Source organism: Gobio gobio (genome assembly GCF_949357685.1).
Source record: "Gobio gobio genome assembly, chromosome: 19".
NCBI classification, from domain to species: domain Eukaryota; kingdom Metazoa; phylum Chordata; class Actinopteri; order Cypriniformes; family Gobionidae; genus Gobio; species Gobio gobio.
Window position 1 is genome coordinate 47085832 of NC_137112.1, and position 25990 is coordinate 47111821.

Consider the following 25990-nt stretch of genomic DNA (forward strand, 5'->3'; position numbering starts at 1 on the left):
TCCAGCCATTCTATCTATACATCTGCCATTCTATCTATACGTCTGCCATTCTATCTATCCAGCCATTCTATCTATCCGTCTGTCATTCCATCCATCCAGCCATTCTATCTATCCGTCTGCCATTCCATCCATCCAGCCATTCTATCTATCCGTCTGCCATTCTATCTATACGTCTGCCATTCCATCCATCCAGCCATTCTATCTATACGTCTGCCATTCTATCTATCCGTCTGCCATTCTATCTATCCAGCCATTCTATCTATGCGTCTGCCATTCTATCTATACGTCTGCCATTCCATCCATCCAGCCATTCTATCTATACGTCTGCCATTCTATCTATCCGTCTGTCATTCTATCCACCCGTCTGTCATTCTATCTACCCGTCTGTCATTCTATCTATCCGTCTGTCATTCTATCTACCCGTCTGTCATTCCATCCATCCATCCATCCGCCATTCTATCTACCCGTCTGTCATTCTATCTACCCGTCTGTCATTCCTTCCATCCACCCGTCTGTCATTCTATCTATCCGTCTGTCATTCTATCTACCGTCTGTCATTCTATCTGCCGTCTGTCATTCTATCTACCGTCTGTCATTCTATCTATCCGTCTGCCATTCTATCTACCCGTCTGTCATTCCTTCCATCCACCCGTCTGTCATTCTATCTATCCGTCTGTCATTCTATCTACCGTCTGTCATTCTATCTATCCGTCTGTCATTCTATCTACCGTCTGTCATTCTATCTATCCGTCTGCCATTCTATCTGCCGTCTGTCATTCTATCTATCCGTCTGCCATTCTATCTATCCGTCTGTCATTCTATCTACCGTCTGTCATTCTATCTATCCGTCTGTCATTCTATCTACCCGTCTGTCATTCCTTCCATCCACCCGTCTGTCATTCTATCTATCCGTCTGTCATTCTATCTACCGTCTGTCATTCTATCTATCCGTCTGTCATTCTATCTACCCGTCTGTCATTCCTTCCATCCACCCGTCTGTCATTCTATCTATCCGTCTGTCATTCTATCTACCGTCTGTCATTCTATCTATCCGTCTGTCATTCTATCTACCGTCTGTCATTCTATCTATCCGTCTGCCATTCTATCTGCCGTCTGTCATTCTATCTATCCGTCTGCCATTCTATCTATCCGTCTGTCATTCTATCTATCCGTCTGCCATTCTATCTACCCATCTGTCATTCTATCTAACCATCTGTCATTCTATCCACCAGTCTGTCATTCTATCTACCTGTCTGCCATTCTATCTATCCGTCTGTCATTCTATCTACCCGTCTGCCATTCTATCTAACCGTCTGTCATTCTATCTACCCGTCTGTCATTCCATCCATCCATCCATCCATCCATCCATCCATCCACCATTCTATCTATCCGTCTGCCATTCGATCTACCTGTCTGTCATTCTATCTACCCGTCTGTCATTCCATCCATCCATCCGTCTGTCATTCTATCCACCCGTCTGTCATTCCATCCATCCAGCCATTCTATCTATACGTCTGCCATTCTATCTATCCGTCTGCCATTCTATCTATCCAGCCATTCTATCTATACATCTGCCATTCTATCTATACGTCTGCCATTCTATCTATCCAGCCATTCTATCTATCCGTCTGTCATTCCATCCATCCAGCCATTCTATCTATCCGTCTGCCATTCCATCCATCCAGCCATTCTATCTATCCGTCTGCCATTCTATCTATACGTCTGCCATTCCATCCATCCAGCCATTCTATCTATACGTCTGCCATTCTATCTATCCGTCTGCCATTCTATCTATCCAGCCATTCTATCTATACGTCTGCCATTCTATCTATACGTCTGCCATTCCATCCATCCAGCCATTCTATCTATACGTCTGCCATTCTATCCATCCAGCCATTCTATATATACGTCTGCCATTCTATCTATCCAGCCATTCTATCTATCCGTCTGCCATTCTATCTATCCAGCCATTCTATCTATACGTCTGCCATTCTATCTATACGTCTGCCATTCCATCCATCCAGCCATTCTATCTATACGTCTGCCATTCCATCCATCCAGCCATTCTATCTATCCGTCTGCCATTCCATCCATCCAGCCATTCTATATATACGTCTGCCATTCCATCCATCCAGCCATTCTATCTATCCGTCTGCCATTCTATCTATCCGTCTGCCATTCTATCTATACGTCTGCCATTCCATCCATCCAGCCATTCTATCTATACGTCTGCCATTCTATCTATCCGTCTGCCATTCCATCCATCCAGCCATTCTATATATACGTCTGCCATTCCATCCATCCAGCCATTCTATCTATCCGTCTGCCATTCCATCCATCCAGCCATTCTATCTATACGTCTGCCATTCCATCCATCCAGCCATTCTATCTATACGTCTGCCATTCTATCTATCCGTCTGCCATTCCATCCATCCAGCCATTCTATCTATACGTCTGCCATTCTATCTATCCGTCTGCCATTCCATCCATCCAGCCATTCTATCTATACGTCTGCCATTCCATCCATCCAGCCATTCTATCTATCCGTCTGCCATTCCATCCATCCAGCCATTCTATCTATACGTCTGCCATTCCATCCATCCAGCCATTCTATCTATCCGTCTGCCATTCCATCCATCCAGCCATTCTATCTATACGTCTGCCATTCTATCTATACGTCTGCCATTCTATCTATACGTCTGCCATTCCATCCATCCAGCCATTCTATCTATACGTCTGCCATTCTATCTATACGTCTGTCATTCCATCCATCCAGCCATTCTATCTATCCGTCTGCCATTGTATCTATCCGTCTGCCATTGTATCTATCCGTCTGTCATTCCATCCATCCAGCCATTCTATCTATCCGTCTGCCATTCTATCTATCCGTCTGCCATTGTATCTATCCGTCTGTCATTCCATCCATCCAGCCATTCTATCTATCCGTCTGCCATTCTATCTATCCGTCTGCCATTGTATCTATCCGTCTGTCATTCCATCCATCCAGCCATTCTATCTATACGTCTGCCATTCTATCTATCCGTCTGCCATTCTATCTATCCGTCTGCCATTTTATCTACCCGTCTGTCATTCCATCCATCCATCCATCCACCCATCCATTCGTCTGTCATTCTTTCTATCTGTCTGTCATTCCATCCATCCATCCGCCATTCTATCTATCCGTCTGCCATTCTATCCATCCATCCATCCATCCATCCATCGATTATCCATCCATCCATCTGCCATTCTATCTACCCGTCTGTCATTCCATCCATCCATCCATCCATCCATTCGTCTGTCATTCTATCTATCTGTCTGTCCGTCATTGATGCCAAAAAAACAATGTTGCACTTAAAAACAGCTTTGCATGTGAAATGTTGGTGAGAACAAAGTTATCATATGACTTCAGGAGGTGCAAAAGGACTACTTTTATGAAGCATCTGTGGGGCTTTTTGTTTGTTTTAATAGTTTTGAATGATCTCCACACACAGATATGAATGTGTCTTCTCTCTGAAGAGCTTGATTGACAGGTCACAGTGGAGCTGTTTGTGAAAATCTTTATTCCCAGATGCATGGAAATACTGATGAGTGTCTTAATGTCAGAGAATAAACCCGAGGTGTTATTTATTGTTCACGTGTATGTGAAGCCAAGCGGCTCTCATCCTTTGAAGTGCTCAAGGAGATTTAGTGGAAATATGATTATGGTCTTGATTCACTGGATGACGTAATATCACAAACGGGTGACTTCAGCGCGGACATGTCTTTGTGTCTCGTTCTCAGCCCGTCTCCGAGTTCATCTCGAGTTGAACATGCTCTGATGAAGGATCATGATTGCCGAATAATTTCTGCAGAATTTCTGTTTCTCTAAAAGTGTAATTGTTGGCTGTGGACAGATCGTTTGACTGCAGCTGTTGAAGGACAGACACAGGTTAAACACACCGAGTATGAGACGAGTTACAGCAGCTGGACGAGGATCTACCATTATGATAAATGATCTCACGAAACATGTCACCTCAAAAAATTAATCATCGTTTTGTATGACGATTAAAAGTAACGTTTTCTTCTCATATTCTCACTAAAATCATTCTTTCATGTTCTTTATTTAAATCAGCATAAATTAAAGGCAGCACAACAAATAAGTCCTACTACCATGATGTATAAATACTATTTATATTCTGTATATTTATGCAAAATATAATTTTTAATGCAAGACAATACAAGCAAAACCACTAGTAAATGTTGAGATTTTGGGCTATTTATTGTCTTTTAATAATGTGTAGTTTCAGACTTTGGAAAGTAAACACTTTTAAGTGCATCGTTTTAATTACAATAAATATCTTTAAAAGCCATTTAAACAGTGATAACCAATAGCCGTGGCTTTGGGAGTGGCGTCGTAGTGCATTCTGGGAGTTGTTGTCTTTCATCCACATGAGACAAAAATACATTTTCTGCCTTTTCTCATTCTAGAAGGCACCAAATTCAAAAATAATTTCACATTTCTACTACATAAATGACCCAGTTTAAATACACATTCATCTTCCCAGTGCTGAAGTGCCCCTTTAAATGTTTTAATTAGTTATTATTTAAATATACAGTATTAGTTAAATCTATTCATTCATTTTTTTACCCTGTTCACCTGGGATTGCTTTAATTTCTGTGAAATATGAGAGAATATGACTGAATATAGAGAGAATATAGTGAAATATGACAGGTTCTGTGAGATTCACCCATTTAGACCCACCATCCTAATAAGTGTGTGTGTGTATTAATATCTGTGACCGATGTGCTCCTGTCATCAGTGGAGGATCCGTGTGCGCAGCGAAACGCCGGCTGTTCTCAGGAGTGCCACAGGGATGGAGATCAGGCCCGCTGTGGATGTCATCAGGGTTATCGGCTGGCTGAAGATGGCAAGACCTGTGACGGTAACTTACATTAGTGTAGAGTTTGTCACATGCTTATAGAACAGAACGATGATATTACGGTACTGTTGCACTGGTATGTTCATACTCCAGGGATCATGCTCAGTTGTGTCTGTGTGTGTTTGTGTTGTATCAGACATTGATGAGTGCCAGATGGGCCAGGCGGACTGCGCTCATGGTTGCCGTAACACCAGGGGATCTTTCATGTGTGTGTGTCCCGCTGCCTATGAGTTGGGTGTGGATGGCAAGCAGTGTTATCGTGAGTATGAGCTGAGCCTGTCAGAAAACACACAACATCTCTCACATATGAGGAAAATTCCCTCGAATCATTGGTTTCTCTCTGCAGCCTCTTTCAGATGCGGTTGGCTCTTTAATAGAATATAATAGAATTCATCAACAAAATGAAACAAGAAGCCTTTCTTCATCCTAGCTTTATCTAGTGTTCAGATTTCTGTGCTGGAAATGTATGCATATTTAATTAGATAATACCTCATTATTTAATCATAACATTTCAGAAAACTTGAAAAAAAAAAAAAATTGTGTGTGCAATTCTTGATGTTTTTTCTTATTAAGAATTTTTTCTTATTAAGAAATGCAACACATCATGAGAAAAAGTAAAACGTTAGAATAAATAAAATAAAATAATTAAATTAAATTAAATTAAAATAAAATACAATTAAAATAAAATAAAATAAAACAATTATAATAAAATAAAATAATACAAATAAAATAAAATAATACAATTAAAATTAAATTAAATTAAAATACAATTAAATTAAAATAAAAAAACAATTAAAATAAATTAAAATAATACAAATAAAATAAAATAATAAAAATAAAAAAAATAAAAATAAAATAGAATTAAAATAAAATAAAAAAAACAATTAAAATAAAATAATACAATTAAATCAAAAATTAAATTAAATTAAAATACAATACAATTAGAATAAAATAAAATAAAACATTTAAATAAAATAAATAATACAACTAAAATAAAATAGTACAATTCAAATAAAAGAACATAATACAAATTAAATATAATAATACAATTAAATAAAAATTAAATAAAATTAAAATAAAATACAATTAAAATAAAATAAAATAAAATAAAATAAAATAAAACAATTAAAATAAAATAATAAAATAAAATTAAAATTAAAATTAAATTAAAATACAATACAATTAGAATAAAATAAAATAAAACAATTAAAATAAAATAATACAACTAAAGTAAAATAAAACAATTAAAATAAAATAATACAACTAAAATAAAATAATACAATTAAATTAAAATTAAATTAAATTAAAATAAAATACAATTAAAATAAAATAAAATAATACAATTCAATTAAATTAAAATACAATACAATTAGAATATAATAAATTAAAACAATTAAAATAAAATAATACAACTAAAAAAATACAATTAAAATTAAATTCAAATACAATTAAAATTAAATAAAAAATAATAATACAATTAAAATTAAATAAAATAGAATGTAATAAATGTAATAGGATAGAATAGAATAGGACAGAATAGAATATAATACATATAAAATACTGTAGAATAGAATTGGTATGAAATATATAATGTTCCTGTAGGTAACTATATATTTACATATTTACTGTATATATGTAAATATAAATAAGTACATTTGTAATAGGACAGAAAAATACTAAATATACTAAATTAGACATTTAGAATACAGTGGCTCTGAAATGCATATGGCATAGAAATAATCAATTATTCCTATTTTACATTGTTATTTATCTCAATATACTGTAAATATGCACTTTTTTATTTATGTAATATATTGAATATATATGCTTGTCTGTGTATATCCATACAGTATAACATATATATATATATTATAGCGCATATATATATATATATATATATGCGCTATAATATATATATATATATATATGTTATACTGTATATATATACGATATACACATAATAATTATACACAGTACATATGTAAACACAAACTTTTAATTTCGTTCTGTTTTTCTGTCTTAGGGATCGAGATGGAGATCATAAACAGCTGTGATCATAATAACGGCGGCTGTTCTCATCACTGTGAACATTCAACCAATGGACCCGTGTGCAGCTGTAACCAGGGAAACCAGCTGGACCACGACCACAAGACCTGTATCGGTACAGGAAACTAGATATGACCATTTCCTGTTGTACTGCACAAGCATGGTAATCGTGTAAGGTAAAGGTGTGTGTTCTGTGTGTCAGATGTAAACGAGTGTGCCGACGGCAGCTCGTGTTGTGAGCACGACTGCACAAACTATCCTGGAGGTTATGAGTGTTACTGTACAGCCGGATATCGTCTGAGCGCTGATGGATGCAGCTGTGACGGTATGACATTTCCAGAGATTTCATTATGTATGAACATTAGGGGTGGGAATCTTAAGGCACTTAACGATTCGATCCGATTCTGGGAGTAACGATCCGATTCCCAAAACGATTCTTAAAGGGTTAGTTCACCCAAAAATGAAAATTCTGTCATTAATTACTTCCCCTCATGTCGTTCGACACCCGTAAGACCTCCGTTCATCTTCAGAACAGAAATTAGGATATTTTAGTGTAAATCTGATGGCTCTGAAAGGCCTCCATTGGCACACTTTACACTCTCAAGACCCTTAAAAGACACTAAAGACGTCGATACAAAGTCCATCTCACTACAGTGCTTCTACAATAACTTTATGAAGCGACGACAATAGTTTTTGTGCGCAAAAAAACCCTAAATAACGACTTATATAGTGATGACGATTTCAAAACACGGCCTCATGAAGCTTCGAAGCGTTATGAATCAGTGAGTCGATTCAGCAGTTTGAATCGCCAAATTTCAGCAGTTTGACACACGATCCGAATCATGAATCGACTCACTGATTCATAACGCTTCGAAGCTTCATGATGCCGTGTTTTGAAATCGTCATCACTATGTAAGTCGTTATTTAGGGTTTTTTTGCGCACAAAAACTATTGTCGTCGCTTCATAAAGTTATTGTAGAACCACTGTAGTGAGATGGACTTTGTAACGACGTCTTTAGTGCCTTTTAAGGGTCTTGAGAGTGAACCGTGCCATTGAGCCAATGGAGGCCTTTCAGAGCATCAGATTTACACTAAAATATCTTCATTTGTGTCTGAAGATGAACGGAGGTCTGACGGGTGTTGAACGACATGAGGGTAAGTCATTAATGACAGAATTTTCATTTTTGGGTGAACTAACCCTTTAACATACATTTTTGGTTACTAATTATCCTGCTGTGCAAATACATGATATTTTACATTTTAACCAAAATAGGAGCTAATATGCGTTTTGTTTATAGTTAGAATATCTGTTTGATTGCTATATTAAAAGTGATTATGAAGATTTCTTTCAGTACTTTTATTTTATTAACAAAGTTATATTCAAGATTAACAAGCTCTGATGAAACATAGTAAGCCATATATACAATTGCAAAGAACAATCATTAAGAATAAACAGTTTTATAGTTTCTTTAGAACATTTTAATAAAAAATGTCTTTAAAGCAAAAAAAAAAACGTTTACTTTGATTAGAGCTACAAAAAAATCTTTAAAGCACAGGCTAATGCAGAAGAAAAACAACTTTAGCGCTGAGAAGCCAAATTCAGTGTGTGTGTAAAACATCTCACATGAGGAAACCTGCCGAACTGCAACAGTCATGAGACATTTAACCAATCACTCGCCAAAACTAAGTCTTTGTTCATTCGTTTGAAACATTGTGCAGTAGTTCAGCAATATTCCATAAGTCATTCCAAAAATTATGCCACGGATGTTGGTAGGTTTATATCCCAGCCACCGCATCGGAGACACAGAGACAGAGCGAATTTAGGCCACGCCCACACCGGGGGGAAACAATCCAACGCTCTCCATTGACTGTGCATTGCGTGAGGCGGCATCCTTGTCATTTCGGACTTATAACAAAAAACAGAACAATGTCTAAAAGCTGATATGTGACAAAGTGTACAGCAAACAAGCTAAAAAACACAGAAATAAGTTTTTATAAGCTGTCGACCCAAAAAAACGAGAGTTTAAGGAGACAAAAGTCAGAGCTGCCAACTTTTCAAAAAAACTTAGAGTGAGATTTGGTGGGGCCAACCAAAATTTTGCCGCGTACAAAGCAAAAATTACAACAACAAAAAATTAAATAAATAATAATCATTATTTATATATATATATATATATATATATATATATATATATATATATATATATATATATATATATATATATATATATATATATATATATATATATATATAATAGCTATATACACACACACATCACAGAAAACACTCTCTCTGCATTAGCATTTGAGTAGTATTGTTTTTTTTTTGTTTTTTTTATGTCTTTTTTGCCTTTGATAAGGTTGAAAATTAATTCTGTCTATTAAGACAAAATGCATCTTTATGACGCTTTGTATACAGTATATCCTATAGACACACACACACACACACACAATTTTAAAGCACTATAGAGGAATGGTTTTGTCTAATAGAGCAAATTGATTATACATCAACCTACATTTACAGGGAAGAAAAAGGAAAAAACTGTCAGTCCTGTCTGTTGCTCTTCTGTCTGTTGTGTGGTTATTTTTTGCTGCGGCTGATCTAAAAAAACATTGTAGTAAAAACTACTTTAAGTAGTTAAGTTACATTCAAGTTATACCCTTTTGAAAAAGTAGCTACACTACAAGTTACTATCAAAAAGTAGCTGGCTACATTGAAACCACTTTTTTCTTTTTCTTTTTTTTTTTACAATGAGATTGTTACAAATAACTGAATAAGTGTTAATGAAGAATGTTATAATATTTGGGGTTTCAAGCTTCATAATGCAATGTAATTATGATTTCAAAGAGTATAGGGTGAATTCAGGGTTATTGGGACACTTTTCCCCAGACATTTCAATGGAAAAAAACTGTCAGAATCATTACACACTCAAATATAGCCTATCTCAAACTGGCTGTTAAAGTGCAAAATGGCTACAAATTTAACATCAGTGCAAGAACAAAATGTATGCAAATCAACTTGCGATGCTGTTTGCGAACGTTCGTTGGAACTATGGGTTCGGGAAAAACGACTCGTTTAACTATGCTTATAATGACGGAACTTGTGACCATATAGCGAACAACACTTTCGGGAAACGCACCTCTGAGCGTCACTCCACTCCACTTCGCTCATTACAGGATCGTTCTCGTCAGAACCCAAAACGGAATGTAGTTTTAGGTCGCGCAACACCGTATTTTTTTGCCCATGAATCTTGAACCCCCTCACCGAAAGCATAACTGATCGATCAACATGATCGGCTCAACATGTAGATCTATAGATAAACTCATCTTTCAGGCATTTGACCGACCAGGTGACACTTCAGCGTGAGAAATCGGGGGTGTGGCGTGTGAGCGTGTGAAACCAATCAAATGCGTGTGTCTCACGGCCAATGCGTGAGAGTTGGCAGCTCTGAAAAGTGGATAAAGGCAGTAAAACGTGACGCTTCAGCTGAAGAATGGGGACATTTTGGGATCCTGACACTCAGTATGTCTCAGTATATCTATGTGTGCAGTAAATATGTTGTCACTTAAGTCAAATATCCAAATGTCAGTTTTATATATGATATTTCCTGTCGCTGATGACGTTCCCCTGTAGTGTGTGTAGTTCTCAGTGTAATATAACGTGTCTCAATGGCCTGTGTCCACTTTTTTGTCCTTAAACGCTCGTTTTTTGGGTCAATAGCTTATAAAAACGTCTGGATTTTTGGTTGTGGGTTTTGCTTAGCTTGTTTGCTGTACGCTTTGTCACATATCCGCTTTTAGAAATTGTTCTGTTTTTTGTTATTAGTCCGAGATGACAAGGATGCCCCTTCACGCAATGCAAAGTCAATGGAGAGCGTTCGATTGTTTTCCCCCCCGGTGGGCGTGGCCTTCAGATTATGACACGTGTCGCTCTGTCTCTACAGGAGTGTTATTAAGCATTAATGGCAAGGAAAGCGCCGTATAGCCTACTTGAGCACCACTTCGTTATTTTGGCTCAGAATTTCGTTTGTTGGAAATATGAACTTAATTTAGAAATGCTTTTAAAATGTTTGTTTTTGTGAAATGTGAGGACATTCCATAGGCGTAATGGTTTTTATACCATACAAACCGTATTTTCTATCCCCTTACACTGCCCCTGCCCCTAAACCTAACCCTCACAGGAGACTGTGCAGTTCACTTTCTGTGAAAAAAAACTTGTTCTGTGTGATTTATAAGCATTTTGAAAAGTGAGGACATGGGGAACGTCCTCATATTTCACCCTCTTTTTGTAATACCTGTGTCATACCCATGTCATTATACACATTTGTGTCCTGATATTTCACAAAAACATGCCCACACACACACACACACACACACACACACACACACACACACACACACACACACACACACACACACACACACACACACACACACACACACACACACACACACACACACACACAGTGGTGAAGTGGCCGTTTGAATTGAACACAGAATCGATTCTGAATTTTTGAGAATCGATTCTGAATCGTTAGATAACGAATCGCGATGCATCGACCTTTCCTCCCACCCCTACTTTACACACATCCACTAGAGTGCTCAACGTGTGGCAATATCAGAAATATGCTCAGTGAGTTGTCTGATCACAGATATAGATGAGTGTTTGGCAGCCAGCGGAGGATGTGATCACACGTGTCAGAACAGCGCTGGCTCCTTCCTGTGCTCCTGCAGACGCGGGTATCGCCTCGATGAAGACAGACGCTCCTGTATATGTGAGTTTACCTGTCCTCTTCATAATCATTTCCAATACAGAACAATACATGAATGCGGAGGTAATTGACCATAACATAACCTATAAACTCGGCTAGAATTATATTAACCCTCTATGGTACGTAATATGATTTCAATGAGAAAAAATTATTTGTGGTGTTTTTCTTGCTTAAAATAGGACACTTTAACAATAGCAATAAAAAAAATCATAATTTTTTTATTTATTTATTTTTTAAAAGTTTGTTGCCTCAAGGCATCATTGTACCAAATTTTAACATTTGACATTTTCATGTAGAAAAAAGAAATATACTTATTGAAAACATCAGTTTCTTTAACCAGACACCTGAACGAACATATTTATCCAGTTTATAATGTATTACAAATTTCATATTTAATAAAAAGTAACATTTCAAATTCAGCTGTTGCTCTCAGGCATCATTGTACCATCGTGGAACACAAGTATTACCAAACCATCACATCAAGTTATCATATCAAGTTATCATATGCATCTTCATCCTCATCTCCATCTTTGATATCTCCCTGCTGGATCGTCACTATGACCCTCATCTTCCTCATCACATGACACCTCATCCTCACCCTCATCAGTTGTGTTTTATACCTTTTTTAAGTGCTATAGAAAATGTGCAGATCACAATATGTGCAGTTATAGTATGTGAATTACTAATCTTATACGTGCATTACAAAATCATGCAAAAATGCAAATCAATTTCGAGAATTCTAGCTCTTTTCCTTACAAATATACTATATTTGTATCCACCCATGTGACCTGTGCACATGTGCTGAAACAGGACACAAAATGGATCCCTGTGGGTCATGTGACCTATTTTTTTGCACTTTTTATTGATTAGTATTTGAGTTCTTCTTCACAGAGATAGGTTTGACCAATAAATTGCTGTTTCATTTTATTAAAAATAAACTAAAATAGACTATGTTGCCTGGAGGCAACACCGTACCATAGAGGGTTAAAGAAGAAATGCTTCAAAAACAGTCATTCTAGTTACATTTTATTTATATATTATAATTTTTTATGTATTATACATATAATATATCTCCGAACCTATACTATAGGTCCTGTACTAGTAAAGGTGCAGTGTGTGAATTTGAGCAGCATCTAGTGGTGAGGTTGTGAATTGCAACCGTCCACCGCTCACCCCTCCCTTTCAAAGCACGTAGAGAAGCTACGGTGGCCAACACAGGACAAAGATATCGTCTGAGACAGCAGAGAGTGACTAGCGCTCTGTAGAGAAGTTTGTCCGTTTAGGGCTACTGTAGAAACATGACGGCACAAAATGGCTGCTTCACTGTAAGGGACCCGCGGTGTGTAGATAAAAACGGCTCATTCTAAGGGAATAAAATCATAACGTCTCATTATGTAAGTTCTTTATACACCACTGAAAACATAGTTATGTATATTATATGGCATTTCTGTCAATAGATCCTCATAAATGCTACACACTGCACCTTTAACTACAACTTTAGCCTCAATGAACTCCTAATAACTGCTTATTAATAGTTAGCAAGGTAGTTGTTAAGTTTAGGTATTGGGTCAGATTAAGGGATGTAGAAAATGAATAAGGCCTTAATATGTGTTTTATAAGGACTAATAAATAGCCAATATATAATAATAATAATGATAATAAGGAATATGCATGCCAATAAGCAACTAGTTAGTAGTGAGAATTGGACCCTAAACTAAAGTGTCACCAATATAATATAAATGCCAGAGTTAATTTGGTGCGATAATTAGCAAGTCAAGTAAAATTTTATTTATTTAGCACATTTAAAAGCAACAGAGTTACGCCAAAGTGTTGTAGAGTAAGACATGCATATAAAAGAAACAAGGCAGATACACAATATAAACACATTATTATTAAAAACATAATGCCCCAGACCTGTACCCAGATCATCTTACATTGCAGGATATATTATATTATATTATATTATATTATATTATATTATATTATATTATATTATATTATATTATATTATATTATATTATATTATATTATATTATATTATATTATATTATATTAATTATATTATATTATATTATATTATATTATATTAATTATATTATATTAATTATATTAATTATATTATACATTTTGAATACTGTGGCTCTGAAATGCATATGGCATAGAAATAATAAATTATTCCTATTTTACATTTTTATTTATCTAAATATATATATATGCAATTTTTTTATTTATGTAATATATTTAATATATATGCTATTCTGTGTGTGTGTGTGTGTGTACATACAAAATACATATATATATATACATATATATGTATGTATTTTGTATGTACACACACACACACACACACACACACACACACACACACACACACACACACACACACATATATATATATATATATATATATAAGATATATATATACACACACACACACACACACACACACACACACACACACACACACACACACACACACACACACACACAAACATATATTATGTAAACACAAACGTTTATATTATATTAATGATATTATATTATAATATATATTATATTATATTAATTATATATTATATTATATTATTATTTTCATTATATTATATTAATTATATTATATATTATATTCATTATATTATTTTATATTAATTATAATATATTATATTATATTATATATTATTTTATATTATATTCATTATATATTATATTATATTATATTATATTATATTATATTATTATATTATATTATATTATATTATATTATATTATATTATATTATATTATATTATATTATATTATATTATATTATATTATATTATATTATATTATATTATATTATATTATATTAATTATATTATATTATATTATATTATATTATATTATATTATATTATATTATATTATATTATATTATATTATATTAATTATATTATTACATTTGTTTTTAAATTGTTTACTATTACTTTTTCCTGTGTGTGTTTCTAAATAAGACTTATAAAAAGACTTTCTAACTTTTCTTCTAAAGTAGGTTTTTGATGAAAATGTTAGTTCTAGTAACGTGTAAACCGACTCTGTCCTAAAGTGATTTAATGACCTAATTCAGTTCAATCAAGGTCATTCTGTGATGTTATGGCATTTTGCAGTGACTTAAAGGTTGATCAAGATCATGATGAGATCTTTATTCCTGGACATCTGATAAATATTTGAACATAGATAACGTAGATGGATGCCAGTTTTCAGGATTTTAATGTAATTCAGGTAATATAGAGCATTTACAGGAACCTAATTAATCTAAGTGTGTATTTGTGTGTGTGTGTCAGTGCTGGAGCAGTCTGTGGAGGCGTTGAGCAGCGGTCAGACGGTGGAGAAACCCTCACCTCAGCTCACCATCCTGCAGGACTATGAGCAGATCCTGGAGCGATATGACGACTATGAGGACGACACGGGAGAACTGCGCGCTGAGAGCATCCTAACTGAGAAATTCAGTAAGAAACCGATGATTCTGCTGGGATTATATACTGTAGGATAATATACACTCACCTAAAGGATTATTAGGAACACCTGTTCAATTTCTCATTAATGCAATTATCTAATCAACCAATCACATGGCAGTTGCTTCAATGCATTTAGGGGTGTGGTCCTGGTCAAGACAATCTCCTGAACTCCACACTGAATGTCGGAATGGGAAAGAAAGGAGATTAAGCAATTTTGAGCGTGGCATGGTTGTTGGTGCCAGACGGGCCGGTCTGAGTATTTCACAATCTGCTCAGTTACTGGGATTTTCACGCACAACCATTTCTAGAGTTTACAAAGAATGGTGTGAAAAGGGAAAAACATCCAGTATGCGGCAGTCCTGTGGGAGAAAATGCCTTGTTGATGCTAGAGGTCAGAGGAGAATGGGCCGACTGATTCAAGCTGATAGAAGAGCAACTTTGACTGAAATAACCACTCATTACAACCGAGGTATGCAGCAAAGCATTTGTGAAGCCACAACACACACAACCTTGAGGCGGATGGGCTACAACAGCAGAAGACCCCACCGGGTACCACTCATCTCCACTACAAATAGGAAAAAGAGGCGACAATTTGCACGAGCTCACCAAAATTGGACAGTTGAAGACTGGAAAAATGTTGCCTGGTCTGATGAGTCTGGATTTCTGTTGAGACATTCAGATGGTAGAGTCAGAATTTGGCGTAAACAGAATGAGAACATGGATCCATCATGCCTTGTTCCCACTGTGCAGGCTGGTGGTGGTGGTGTAATGGTGTGGGGGATGTTTTCTTGGCACACTTTAGGCCCCTTAGTGCCAATTGGGCATCGTTTAAAAGCCACGGCCTACCTGAGCATTGTTTCTGACCATGTCCATCCCTTTATGACCACCATGTCCCCATCCTCTGATGGCTACTTCCAGCAGGATAATGCACCGTCACAAAGCTCCAATCATTTCAAATTGGTTTCTTGAACATGACAATGAGTTCACTGGACTAAAATGGCCCCCACAGTCACCAGATCTCAACCCAATAGAGCATCTTTGGGATGTGGTGGAACGGGAGCTTCGTGCCCTGGATGTGCATCCCACAAATCTCCATCAACTGCAAGATGCTCTCCTATCAATATGGGCCAACATTTCTAAAGAATGCTTTCAGCACCTTGTTGAATCAATGCCACGTAGAATTAAGGCAGTTCTGAAGGCGAAAGGGGGTCAACCACAGTATTAGTGTGTGTTCCTAATAATCCTTTAGGTGAGTGTATATACAGTATATATTTATATATATCATAATGCAAAATTCCTTTTAATGCAGTATGTCTGAACGGCTCGTTCGGCTTGGACTGCAGTCTGTCGTGTGAGGACTGTGCAAACGGAGGAGTGTGTAACAAACACACCAACGGCTGTGACTGTCCTGACGGATGGACGGGAATCGTTTGTAATGAGAGTGAGTTTCTGCAAAAGAGCCCTGAAAGACACTTTAGATTAGGGTCCAATTCTCACTATTAACTATGACTTTTGCTTCAATAAACTCCTAATTACTGCTTATTAATAGTTAGTAAGGTAGCTGTTAAGTTTAGATTAAGGGATGTAGAATATGGCAGCATAAGGCATTATGTGCTTTATAAGTGCTAATAAACAGCCAATATCTTAGTAAATGCATGATAATAAGCAACTAGTTAATCGTGAGAACTGGACGCTGAACTAAAATGTTACAGATAATTTTTAAGATTGCATTATTTCTTGAAGAACGGTGATGGAGGGCTGGTCATTTAGGTGAAATCTTTTAGACGCTTTTATACATATATATACTTTTATATTATATATATTTTATACGAGATAAGAAACTTTTCTTTTTGTTACATATTAGACACAAACAAGAGTGAATGTGTGCAAAGAGTTTAAATGGATCAAATTGAAAAGGATCACTTCACAAACATATAGGCTATAATTAGACCAGGAACTTCTTTACCATTCGTATTTCTTTAATCCCTTAAATCCCCTTTAATTACTTCATTTCTTTAAAGTAGGGCTGTCAAAAGATTAATCGCGATTAATCTCATCCAAAATAAAAGTTTGTGTTTACATAATATATGTGTGTGTACTCTGTTAATTATTATTTATATATAAATACACACACATTCATGTATATATTTAAGAAATATTTGCATGTATATACTGTATATACATTTATATAATCTATAATATATATAAATTTAAATGTTTTATATATATAAAAAAAAAAATCTTAAATATATACATGCTTGTGTGTGTATTTATATATAAATAATAATTAAAAGAGTACACACACATATATTATGTAAACACAAACTTTTATTTTGGATGTGATTAATCGCGATTAATCTTTTGACAGCCCTACTTTAAATATAAAAACCACCCTCTCCCTCCTTCAAAAAACCCCCAAAACAACAACAACAACAAAAACGGCCCCCAATGTTCAAAACATGGTTACGGCCTTGCTTTACATGCATAATAAAACCTAATTTTGTGGCAAAATCATGGAAGTAATTTGTCATTTTTATCCTATTATTTACTATTTGCTTGTTCAGTGTGGTTGTGTGTTTTGGTTCTTTTGCTGTTGTCAGCTGTAAGGACCTTTGAAATCACTGAAATCAGTTGGCGGAGTGATATGGAACTGTAATGCGGTCAAAACCTGCTGGAACTACTTTAGCCATCAATTCCCTGAAAATAACTGCACACTTTAGAACGTTCGTCAGCCAATCAGATTCAAGCATCCAACAGCCCTGTAGTATAAACATCAATAAATCTCAGATTTAAAGGATTAGTTCACTTTCAAATAAACTTTTGCTTATAATTTACTCACCCCCTTGTCATCCAAGATATCTTTCTGTCTTCAGTCGAAAAGAAATGAAGATTTTTGATGAAAAGATTTCAGAATATATTTCTCCATATAATGGAAGTCAATAGACCCCAAACGGTTCAAGGTCCAAATAAGAGGTTCAGTACAGCTTCAAAAGGGCTTTAAACCACATCAAACGGTACCAGACGACCAATAAGGGTCTTATCTAGCGAAACAATGCGTCATTTAAAAAAAAAAAAAAAAGTTTACGTTTTATAAGCACAAATGCTCGTAAGGCGCAAAGACGTTTGAATATGTGTATACGGTCCTCCTTCCGCTCATTTGTAAACATTGACTCGGTACTTCCGCCTGCGTCTAGCGTGACCTTTTCAACGTAATTGCGTTTTACGTGACGTCACGAGCGCGCATCACTGAACAGAGCAAGGCGAACATTTGTGCTTATAAAACTTAAACTTTATTTATAAAAAAAAAAATGGCCGATCGTTTGGCTTGATAAGACCCTTATTGATCGTCTGGTACCGTTTGATGTGGTTTAAAGCCCTTTTGAAGCTGTACTGAACCTCTCATTTGGACCTTGAACCGTTTGGAGTCTATTGACTTCCATTATATGGAGAAATATCCTGAAATCTTTTCATCAAAAATCTTCATTTCTTTTCGACTGAAGACAGAAAGACATGGATATCTTGGATGACAAGGGGGTGAGTAAATTATAAGCAAAAGTTTATTTGAAAGTGAACTAATCCTTTAATGCTTTTGGAGACAAAAAGTGCTATTAGATGTTTTTCAGTGGACGCTTTACCCTAGTGAGATTGGATTTATCTCCCAGTTTTTTTTTTATTTGTGTGTGATTATAGTATTTATTTGAATATTAATGAATTATAAAGCGAGAGTAATGGCAGGAATACAACAAAAGGAAAGATACATTTATATAAATGTAAATACACACAGTAAATAATACTTCAGGGAACATTTAAAGGAACAAACCATGGCAGCAAATTATCATATAAATCTTCAGTTGTAATTCTTTTAAAGCTCTGGCTATATCTCTCCAACAGATAACAATATGTATTCATCACTGTTTTGATCTTGCATGTTTTCAGTTGTACTCCCAATACTCTATCACTCTAGCATGTCAATCATAAAACAGACGCTAAACCCATTACAAATGACAGAAAACACAATACATTTGAGCTAAATGGAGACTGCGGAGGGAATTAATGTGGGCTTCACATCAACAGAAAAGCAATTTCACAGACGAAAGGGAGAAAAAAATATTTTTATCAGATGATGAAAAGACTGATGAATCCATAAACCATTTAATTCCATGCACATCTTTACTGCATGACCTCTGTCTTTCTGCGTGTGTGTGTTACCCAGCGTGTCCGGAGGGCTGGTTCGGCAGGAACTGTTCCTTGATCTGTAAGTGTAAGAACGGCGGTGTGTGTGATCCGGTCTCTGGGAGCTGCCGCTGTCCACCAGGGGTCAGTGGAGAGCTGTGTCAGGACGGTCAGTTCACTCCTTCACTGAATGGAGAGATATAACAAACAGAACTGACTTTAACAGGGTTTATCTGATGCACTCCATGCAGGTTGTCCTAAGGGTCTCTATGGGAAGTTCTGTAATAAGAAGTGTAACTGTGCTAATAATGGACGGTGCCATCGCACCTATGGGGCGTGTCTGTGTGACCCGGGGCTGTACGGAAGGTTCTGCCACCTGTGTAAGTCATAACTTACCATTTTAAAGGGTTAGTTCACCCAAAAATGAAAATGCTGTCATTAATGACTTCCCCTCATGTCGTTGGACACCCGTCAGACCTCCGTTCATCTTCAGAACACAAATGAAGATATTTTAGTGTAAATCTGATGGCTCTGAAAGGCCTCCATTGGCACACTTTACACTCTCAAGACCCTTAAAAGACACTAAAGACGTCGATACAAAGTCCATCTCACTACAGTGGTTCTACAATAACTTTATGAATCGGCGAGAATAGTTTTTGTGCGCAAAAAAAACCCTAAATAACGACTTACATAGTGATGACGATTTCAAAACACGGCATCATGAAGCTTCGAAGCGTTATGAATCAGTGAGTCGATTCAGCGGTTTGAATCGCCAAATTTCAGCGGTTTGACACGCGATCCGAATCATGATTCGACTCACTGATTCATAACGCTTCGAAGCTTCATGAGGCCGTGTTTTGAAATCGTCATCACTATATAAGTCGTTATTTAGGGGGTTTTTTAGCACAAAAACTATTGTCACCGATTCATAAAGTTATTGTAGAGCCACTGTAGTGAGATGGACTTTGTATCGACGTCTTTAGTGTCTTTTAAGGGTCTTGAGAGTGTAAAGTGTGCCAATGGAGGCCTTTCAGAGCCATCAGATTTACACTAAAATATCTTCATTTGTGTCTGAAGATGAACGGAGGTCTTACGGGTGTCGAACGACATGAGGGTGAGTAATTAATGACAGAATTTTCATTTTTGGGTGAACTAACCCTTTAACTAGACTTGCTTTTAAAACATCTTCCATCTTTATAAGAGCTTTGTTTCTTCTGTGTTCCTGCAGCGTGTCCTAAGTGGATGTTCGGTCCAGGCTGTTCTGAAGAGTGTCAGTGTGTCCAGCAGAACACGGTCCAGTGTAACCGTCGCCATGGCGCCTGCGTCTGCAAGCCCGGTTATCAGGGCGACGGCTGCAAAGACGGTCCGTCTCATGAGCATCTGAAGTGTTGTTGATGCAAGATTGCATTGCATTGAAAAATTTGCATTGAAAAGCTTTAATGAAATACCAGGAAAATAACTAGAAAGCATGCAAATAAAATAAAGTTAAATACAAAAAAAAAAAAAAAATATATATATATATATATATATATTGCATTGAAAGCATAAAAAAATACAAGGAAAAGAATTGGATAGCATGCAATCCAAAAATAAAATAAAATAAATGTATATGTTATAGAGCATAAAACATAAAGCATTTTAATATATATATATATATAGTGGCAAGAAAAAGTATGTGAACCGCTTGCAGAATCTGTGAAAATGTGAATAATTTTAACTAAATAAGAGTGATCATATATAAAATGCATGTTATTTTTTATTTTGTGCTGTCCTGAATAAGATATTTTGCATAAAAAATGTTTACATATAGTCCACAAGACAAAAAAATAGCTGAATTTATTTAAAATCACCCGTTCAAAAGTTTCTGAACCATTGATTCTCAATACTGTGTGTCGTTCCCTGGATGATCCACGGCTGTGTGTGTGTGTGTGTGTGTGTGTGTGTGTGTGTGTGTGTGTGTGTGTGTGTGTGTGTGTCGTTCCCTGGATGATCCACGGCTGTGTGTGTGTGTGTGTGTGTGTGTGTCGTTCCCTGGATGATCCACGGCTGTGTGTGTGTGTGTCGTTCCCTGATGATCCACGGCTGTGTGTGTGTGTGTGTGTGTGTGTGTGTGTGTGTGTCGTTCCCTGATGATCCACGGCTGTGTGTGTGTGTGTGTGTGTGTGTGTGTGTCGTTCCCTGGATGATCCACGGCTGTGTGTGTGTGTGTGTGTGTCGTTCCCTGATGATCCACGGCTGTTTTTGTGTCTTGTGATGGTTGTTCTTGAGTCTCTTGCGTTGTGTTTCCTTCTGGAGCATCAGTGAATGTTTGAACATTAGTAGTTGTGTTTGAGTCCCTCAATCGTCCTCAGTGTGAAAAGATGGATCTCAAAATCACACAGTCACTGCTGGAGAGGGTCAAATATGAAAGATGCTGGAAAACTGAAGATTGTGCAGGAGCTGGAGGATTTTTCTGAAGAGCGTTGGTCAGTTTAACGGCTCAGGACAAACAAGAGACTCAAGAACAACCATCACAAGACAAAAACACAGCCGTGGATCATCCAGGGAACGACACACACACACACAGACACACACACACACACACACACACACACACACACACACACACACACACACACACACACAGGCGTGGATCATCCAGGGAACGACAAACACACACACACACAGCCGTGGATCATCCAGGGAACGACACACACACACACACACACACACACACACACACACAGCCGTGGATCCTCCAGGGAACATTTTTTATGTAAAATATCTTATTCAGGACAGCACTAAATAAAAAATAACATGCATTTTATATGATCCCTCTTATTTAGTTAAATTATTCACATTTTCACAGATTCTGCAAGCGGTTCACATACTTTTTCTTGCCACTGTATATACATGTGTGTGTATTTATATATACATAATAATTATACACAGTACACACACATGTATTATGTAAACACAAACTTTGATTTTGGATGCGATTAATCGTGATTTATCAATTTGACAGCACTAATTTTAATATATACATATATATATATGCATTGAATTGCTTTAATGAAATAAAAGGAAAAGAAATAGAAAACATGCAATTCAAAAAAATGTATAAATAGAAATGTTAAAACATAGTATTTTAATATTTATTATATTGTTAATTTGCAATGAAATGCTTAAATGAAATTAATGTACAAGAAATTGAATAATAATAATTAAAATAAAATAATGGATAGTTGAAAAAAGTTGATGAAAAAAGATGTCTATATGATATGATATGGTCAACATTGATAGTTTTTCCTTGTAGAGTGTGAATCAGGCTTCTTCGGCTCTGGCTGTGAGAGGAAATGCTCCTGTCCGGATGGAGTGACCTGTGATCATGTGACTGGAGCCTGTCAACCGCAGTGTCCAGCTGGAAAGAGAGGAGACAAATGTGACCAAGGTATTATAGCTAAATGCCAATAAAAGTGTTAAATCATACACTGCAACTAAACTGCATCTGGAAATTAAATGTGATGCAAGACTTTGATTAGTGTGTCATTTCTGCGATAGATTGTGTTGATGGAAGATTTGGGATTGGCTGCTCTCAGTCATGTGACTGTTCAGGGGCACCATGTGACCGGATCACTGGCCAATGCATGTGTCCCGCTGGAACGTTTGGAAAACGCTGTGAAAAAGGTGAAATTGTCATTCTGACATGCTTATATTGAGCCTGTTTTTACATCTGTAAGCAAGGCCTTTAGCTTATGATAAAAAATAATGCACTATTTACAGTATTTAAAAACACAAACTGCATTAGAGGCTCATAGACAAAAATGACCCTTTAATAAAACTCTGCTTGATATTGTTTAGCCCTTGTTTTATGTAAAATCCTGGGTACGATCATTATGTTTCAGGTCAAATTGACCCTAATATGATTCAGTACAATAACCAAAAATCACGGGAAAAAAACATGAGAATATATTTTTTTGTTTTTTTTCCCCCCACAAAATGTGAATATTATAAACAGTATTTTAAATTTATCGCTCAAATATTAATGCATGGCGCTAGTGACACCAAGATCATGGGTTCAACTCAATTAACATGAATGCACAAATATAAGGAAAATAATCGGAAAACATGCAATCCAAAAAAATACATATATATATATATATATATTTATTTAAGTTGCATTGAAGTGCGTTAAAGGAATACAAGGTAAACTGTAAATAACCATAAGTATATTTTGGTACTGAAAAGTTGATGGGCTTTTATTTTGAAATTTTGGTATTGAAATGGTTGACTTCCGGTCTTAGGCTAAGTGCTTTTGTTTTCCTTTTGGAGGCGCGCGCGCCCTGGCTAGCGCAGTTTATAGCATATAGCTTGTTAATGTTATCCCAAATACGGCAATAACTTCGACACGGAACCGTGGTAAACGTCCAATTTATACTTGCAGCACCTCCGAAGAGGCAAAAGGTATGTGAAATAAGTTGAGATATGAGCATTTTGTCTGTTAATATGTTCGTTTTGCACAAATGTAAGACAGCAGAATGTGAACAATATTAAGTTAGCTGATCTTACGTTTTGTATACATTTCGGCTCTTATATGGTGAATGGATTAAAGTTCGTTAAGGATTAAACATAATAAAACCAACAGTAAAAGTCTTATCCTTGTTCGAGGGGGCATGTAATATAAACAATAGGAAAACATGTTAAAAGTTTGGAAACTGACTGTAACGTACTAAGTTACTTTGATTGTTTTTGAAAGAAGTCTCTTCTGCTCACCAAGGCTTCGTTTATTTGATCCAAAATACAGCAAAAACAGTAATATTGTGAAATATTACAATTTAAAATAACTTTTTTTCTATTTGAATATATTTTTGAAGTACACTTTATTTCACATGATCCTTCAGAAATCGCTCTAATATGCCGATCTGCTGCTCAAGAAACAGTTCTGATTATTATCAATGTTGAAAACACTTTTTTTCAGGATTATTTAATGAATAGAAAGTTAAAAAGAACAGCATTTATCTGAAATATAATGCTTTTGCAACATTATACATGTCTATACTGTCACTTGATCAATTTAATGCATCCTTGCTGAATAAATGAATTAATTTCTTTAAATGTATCATAAATTGATCTTTATTCAATTTAAATTCATCACAGGAATAAATTACATTTTAAAATATACTCAAATAGAAAACAGTTAGTTTACATTTTAGTAATATTTCACAATATTACAGCTTTTTTTATATAACATAAATGCAGCCTTGGTGAGCAAAAGAAACTTCTTAAAAAACAATCAAAATGGTACAGTTTTTACACTTTTGACTGGTATAGCGTATGTATATATCACAGAACTATATACAGTCTCAGGGCTGTTTTCTTTTAGACTTTTATGCTCTCTTCCCCACCCTTCTGAATAGATTGAATAGAAGAGAGAAAGCACTTGTGCTGATGGTTTTTCTCCATTTACCTGACATTTTATAATGCTGCTTGTTCATCCACGGACCACCGAACCGATGCTTCTATCCATAGTTTTCAGTCACCTGACTGTCGCAAAACCGCCATAGAACTCCATAGAACGGCAGCACAAGCCTGTCAAATTTCCATCTTAAAACAAAAATATGTGAACAAGATGCACAATTTGGCCACTTATGATCCATATACAGCATCTGCTGCAGTATTTCAATCACTGAAAACAGCGGGACGTTTTTAAAACGCTTAACGTGAAAAACATTTGTTGATTTGTTGATATAGGTTTTATTTTAAATCGAGTTATTGCACCACTTCATTTTAAACACAGATTAATTACGCAGTAAAACATTATAGAGCTGATCAAGCAGCAGACGGAGGGTGAACTGAAGACAGGCTAAAGAATTAGTGCAACCCACCCTTAAAGTGCCGTAATGTACTAAAATAGTGATATTAAAAGATCAAATTCAGTTTACACTTTTTTGATGATGCATACTATATACAAGCGAGTAGATGAGGCAAGATGGCGACGGCCAGCTCGACCCGACTTTACGCTTCAGAACTGCTCTTCAGATCCTTTGAGTGACGTCACGGACACTACGTCCATATTTTTTACTGTCTATGGTTAAAACATAGCATTTTAATATTTTTTTTATTTTTGATTTGCATTAAAAATGCTTCAATGAAGTAAAATAAAAAGAATGGGAAAAGATGCAATCCAAAAATAATTAAATTAAATTAAAAATGTATGCAAAGTATAAGCAATATTTAGATTTAATAATATTTAAAAAATATTATATTGCTTTCCTGAAGCTCTAACATTAATGCATGGGTTGATAACATGAACTGATTGAACTGTCCACCATCAATGCGATGTAAAGGAATTTGGATAAAAGCTTCTGCCAAATGCACAAATAAAAGGAGAATAATCAGAAAACATGCAATCCAAAAATAAAATAAAATATTAGGGCTGTCAAAAGATTAATCGCGATTAATCGCATCCAAAATAAAAGTTTGTGTTTACATAATATATGTGTATGTACTCTGTTAATTATTATTTATATATAAATATACACACAAGCATGTATATATTTAAGAAAAAAATAGTATTTTTATATATAAAACATTTATATTTATATATA

General features: G+C 35.6%; 1 protein-coding gene across 1 annotated transcript in view; it reads left to right on the forward strand.

Annotated features, from left to right (window-relative positions):
• Nucleotides 1-25990, forward strand: part of megf6b (multiple EGF-like-domains 6b) — a gene marked incomplete at its 5' end in the record, with an annotated part of 177685 nt that overhangs the window by 107654 nt on the left and 44041 nt on the right. The window contains 12 exons of the mRNA XM_079845375.1: nucleotides 4800-4922; nucleotides 5056-5178; nucleotides 6943-7080; nucleotides 7168-7290; nucleotides 11618-11740; nucleotides 15057-15221; nucleotides 16540-16671; nucleotides 19444-19572; nucleotides 19655-19783; nucleotides 20632-20766; nucleotides 22699-22833; nucleotides 22944-23069. Coding sequence (XP_079701501.1) covers nucleotides 4800-4922; nucleotides 5056-5178; nucleotides 6943-7080; nucleotides 7168-7290; nucleotides 11618-11740; nucleotides 15057-15221; nucleotides 16540-16671; nucleotides 19444-19572; nucleotides 19655-19783; nucleotides 20632-20766; nucleotides 22699-22833; nucleotides 22944-23069 — 1581 coding nt within the window. The remainder of the gene's footprint in view (nucleotides 1-4799; nucleotides 4923-5055; nucleotides 5179-6942; nucleotides 7081-7167; nucleotides 7291-11617; nucleotides 11741-15056; nucleotides 15222-16539; nucleotides 16672-19443; nucleotides 19573-19654; nucleotides 19784-20631; nucleotides 20767-22698; nucleotides 22834-22943; nucleotides 23070-25990) is intronic.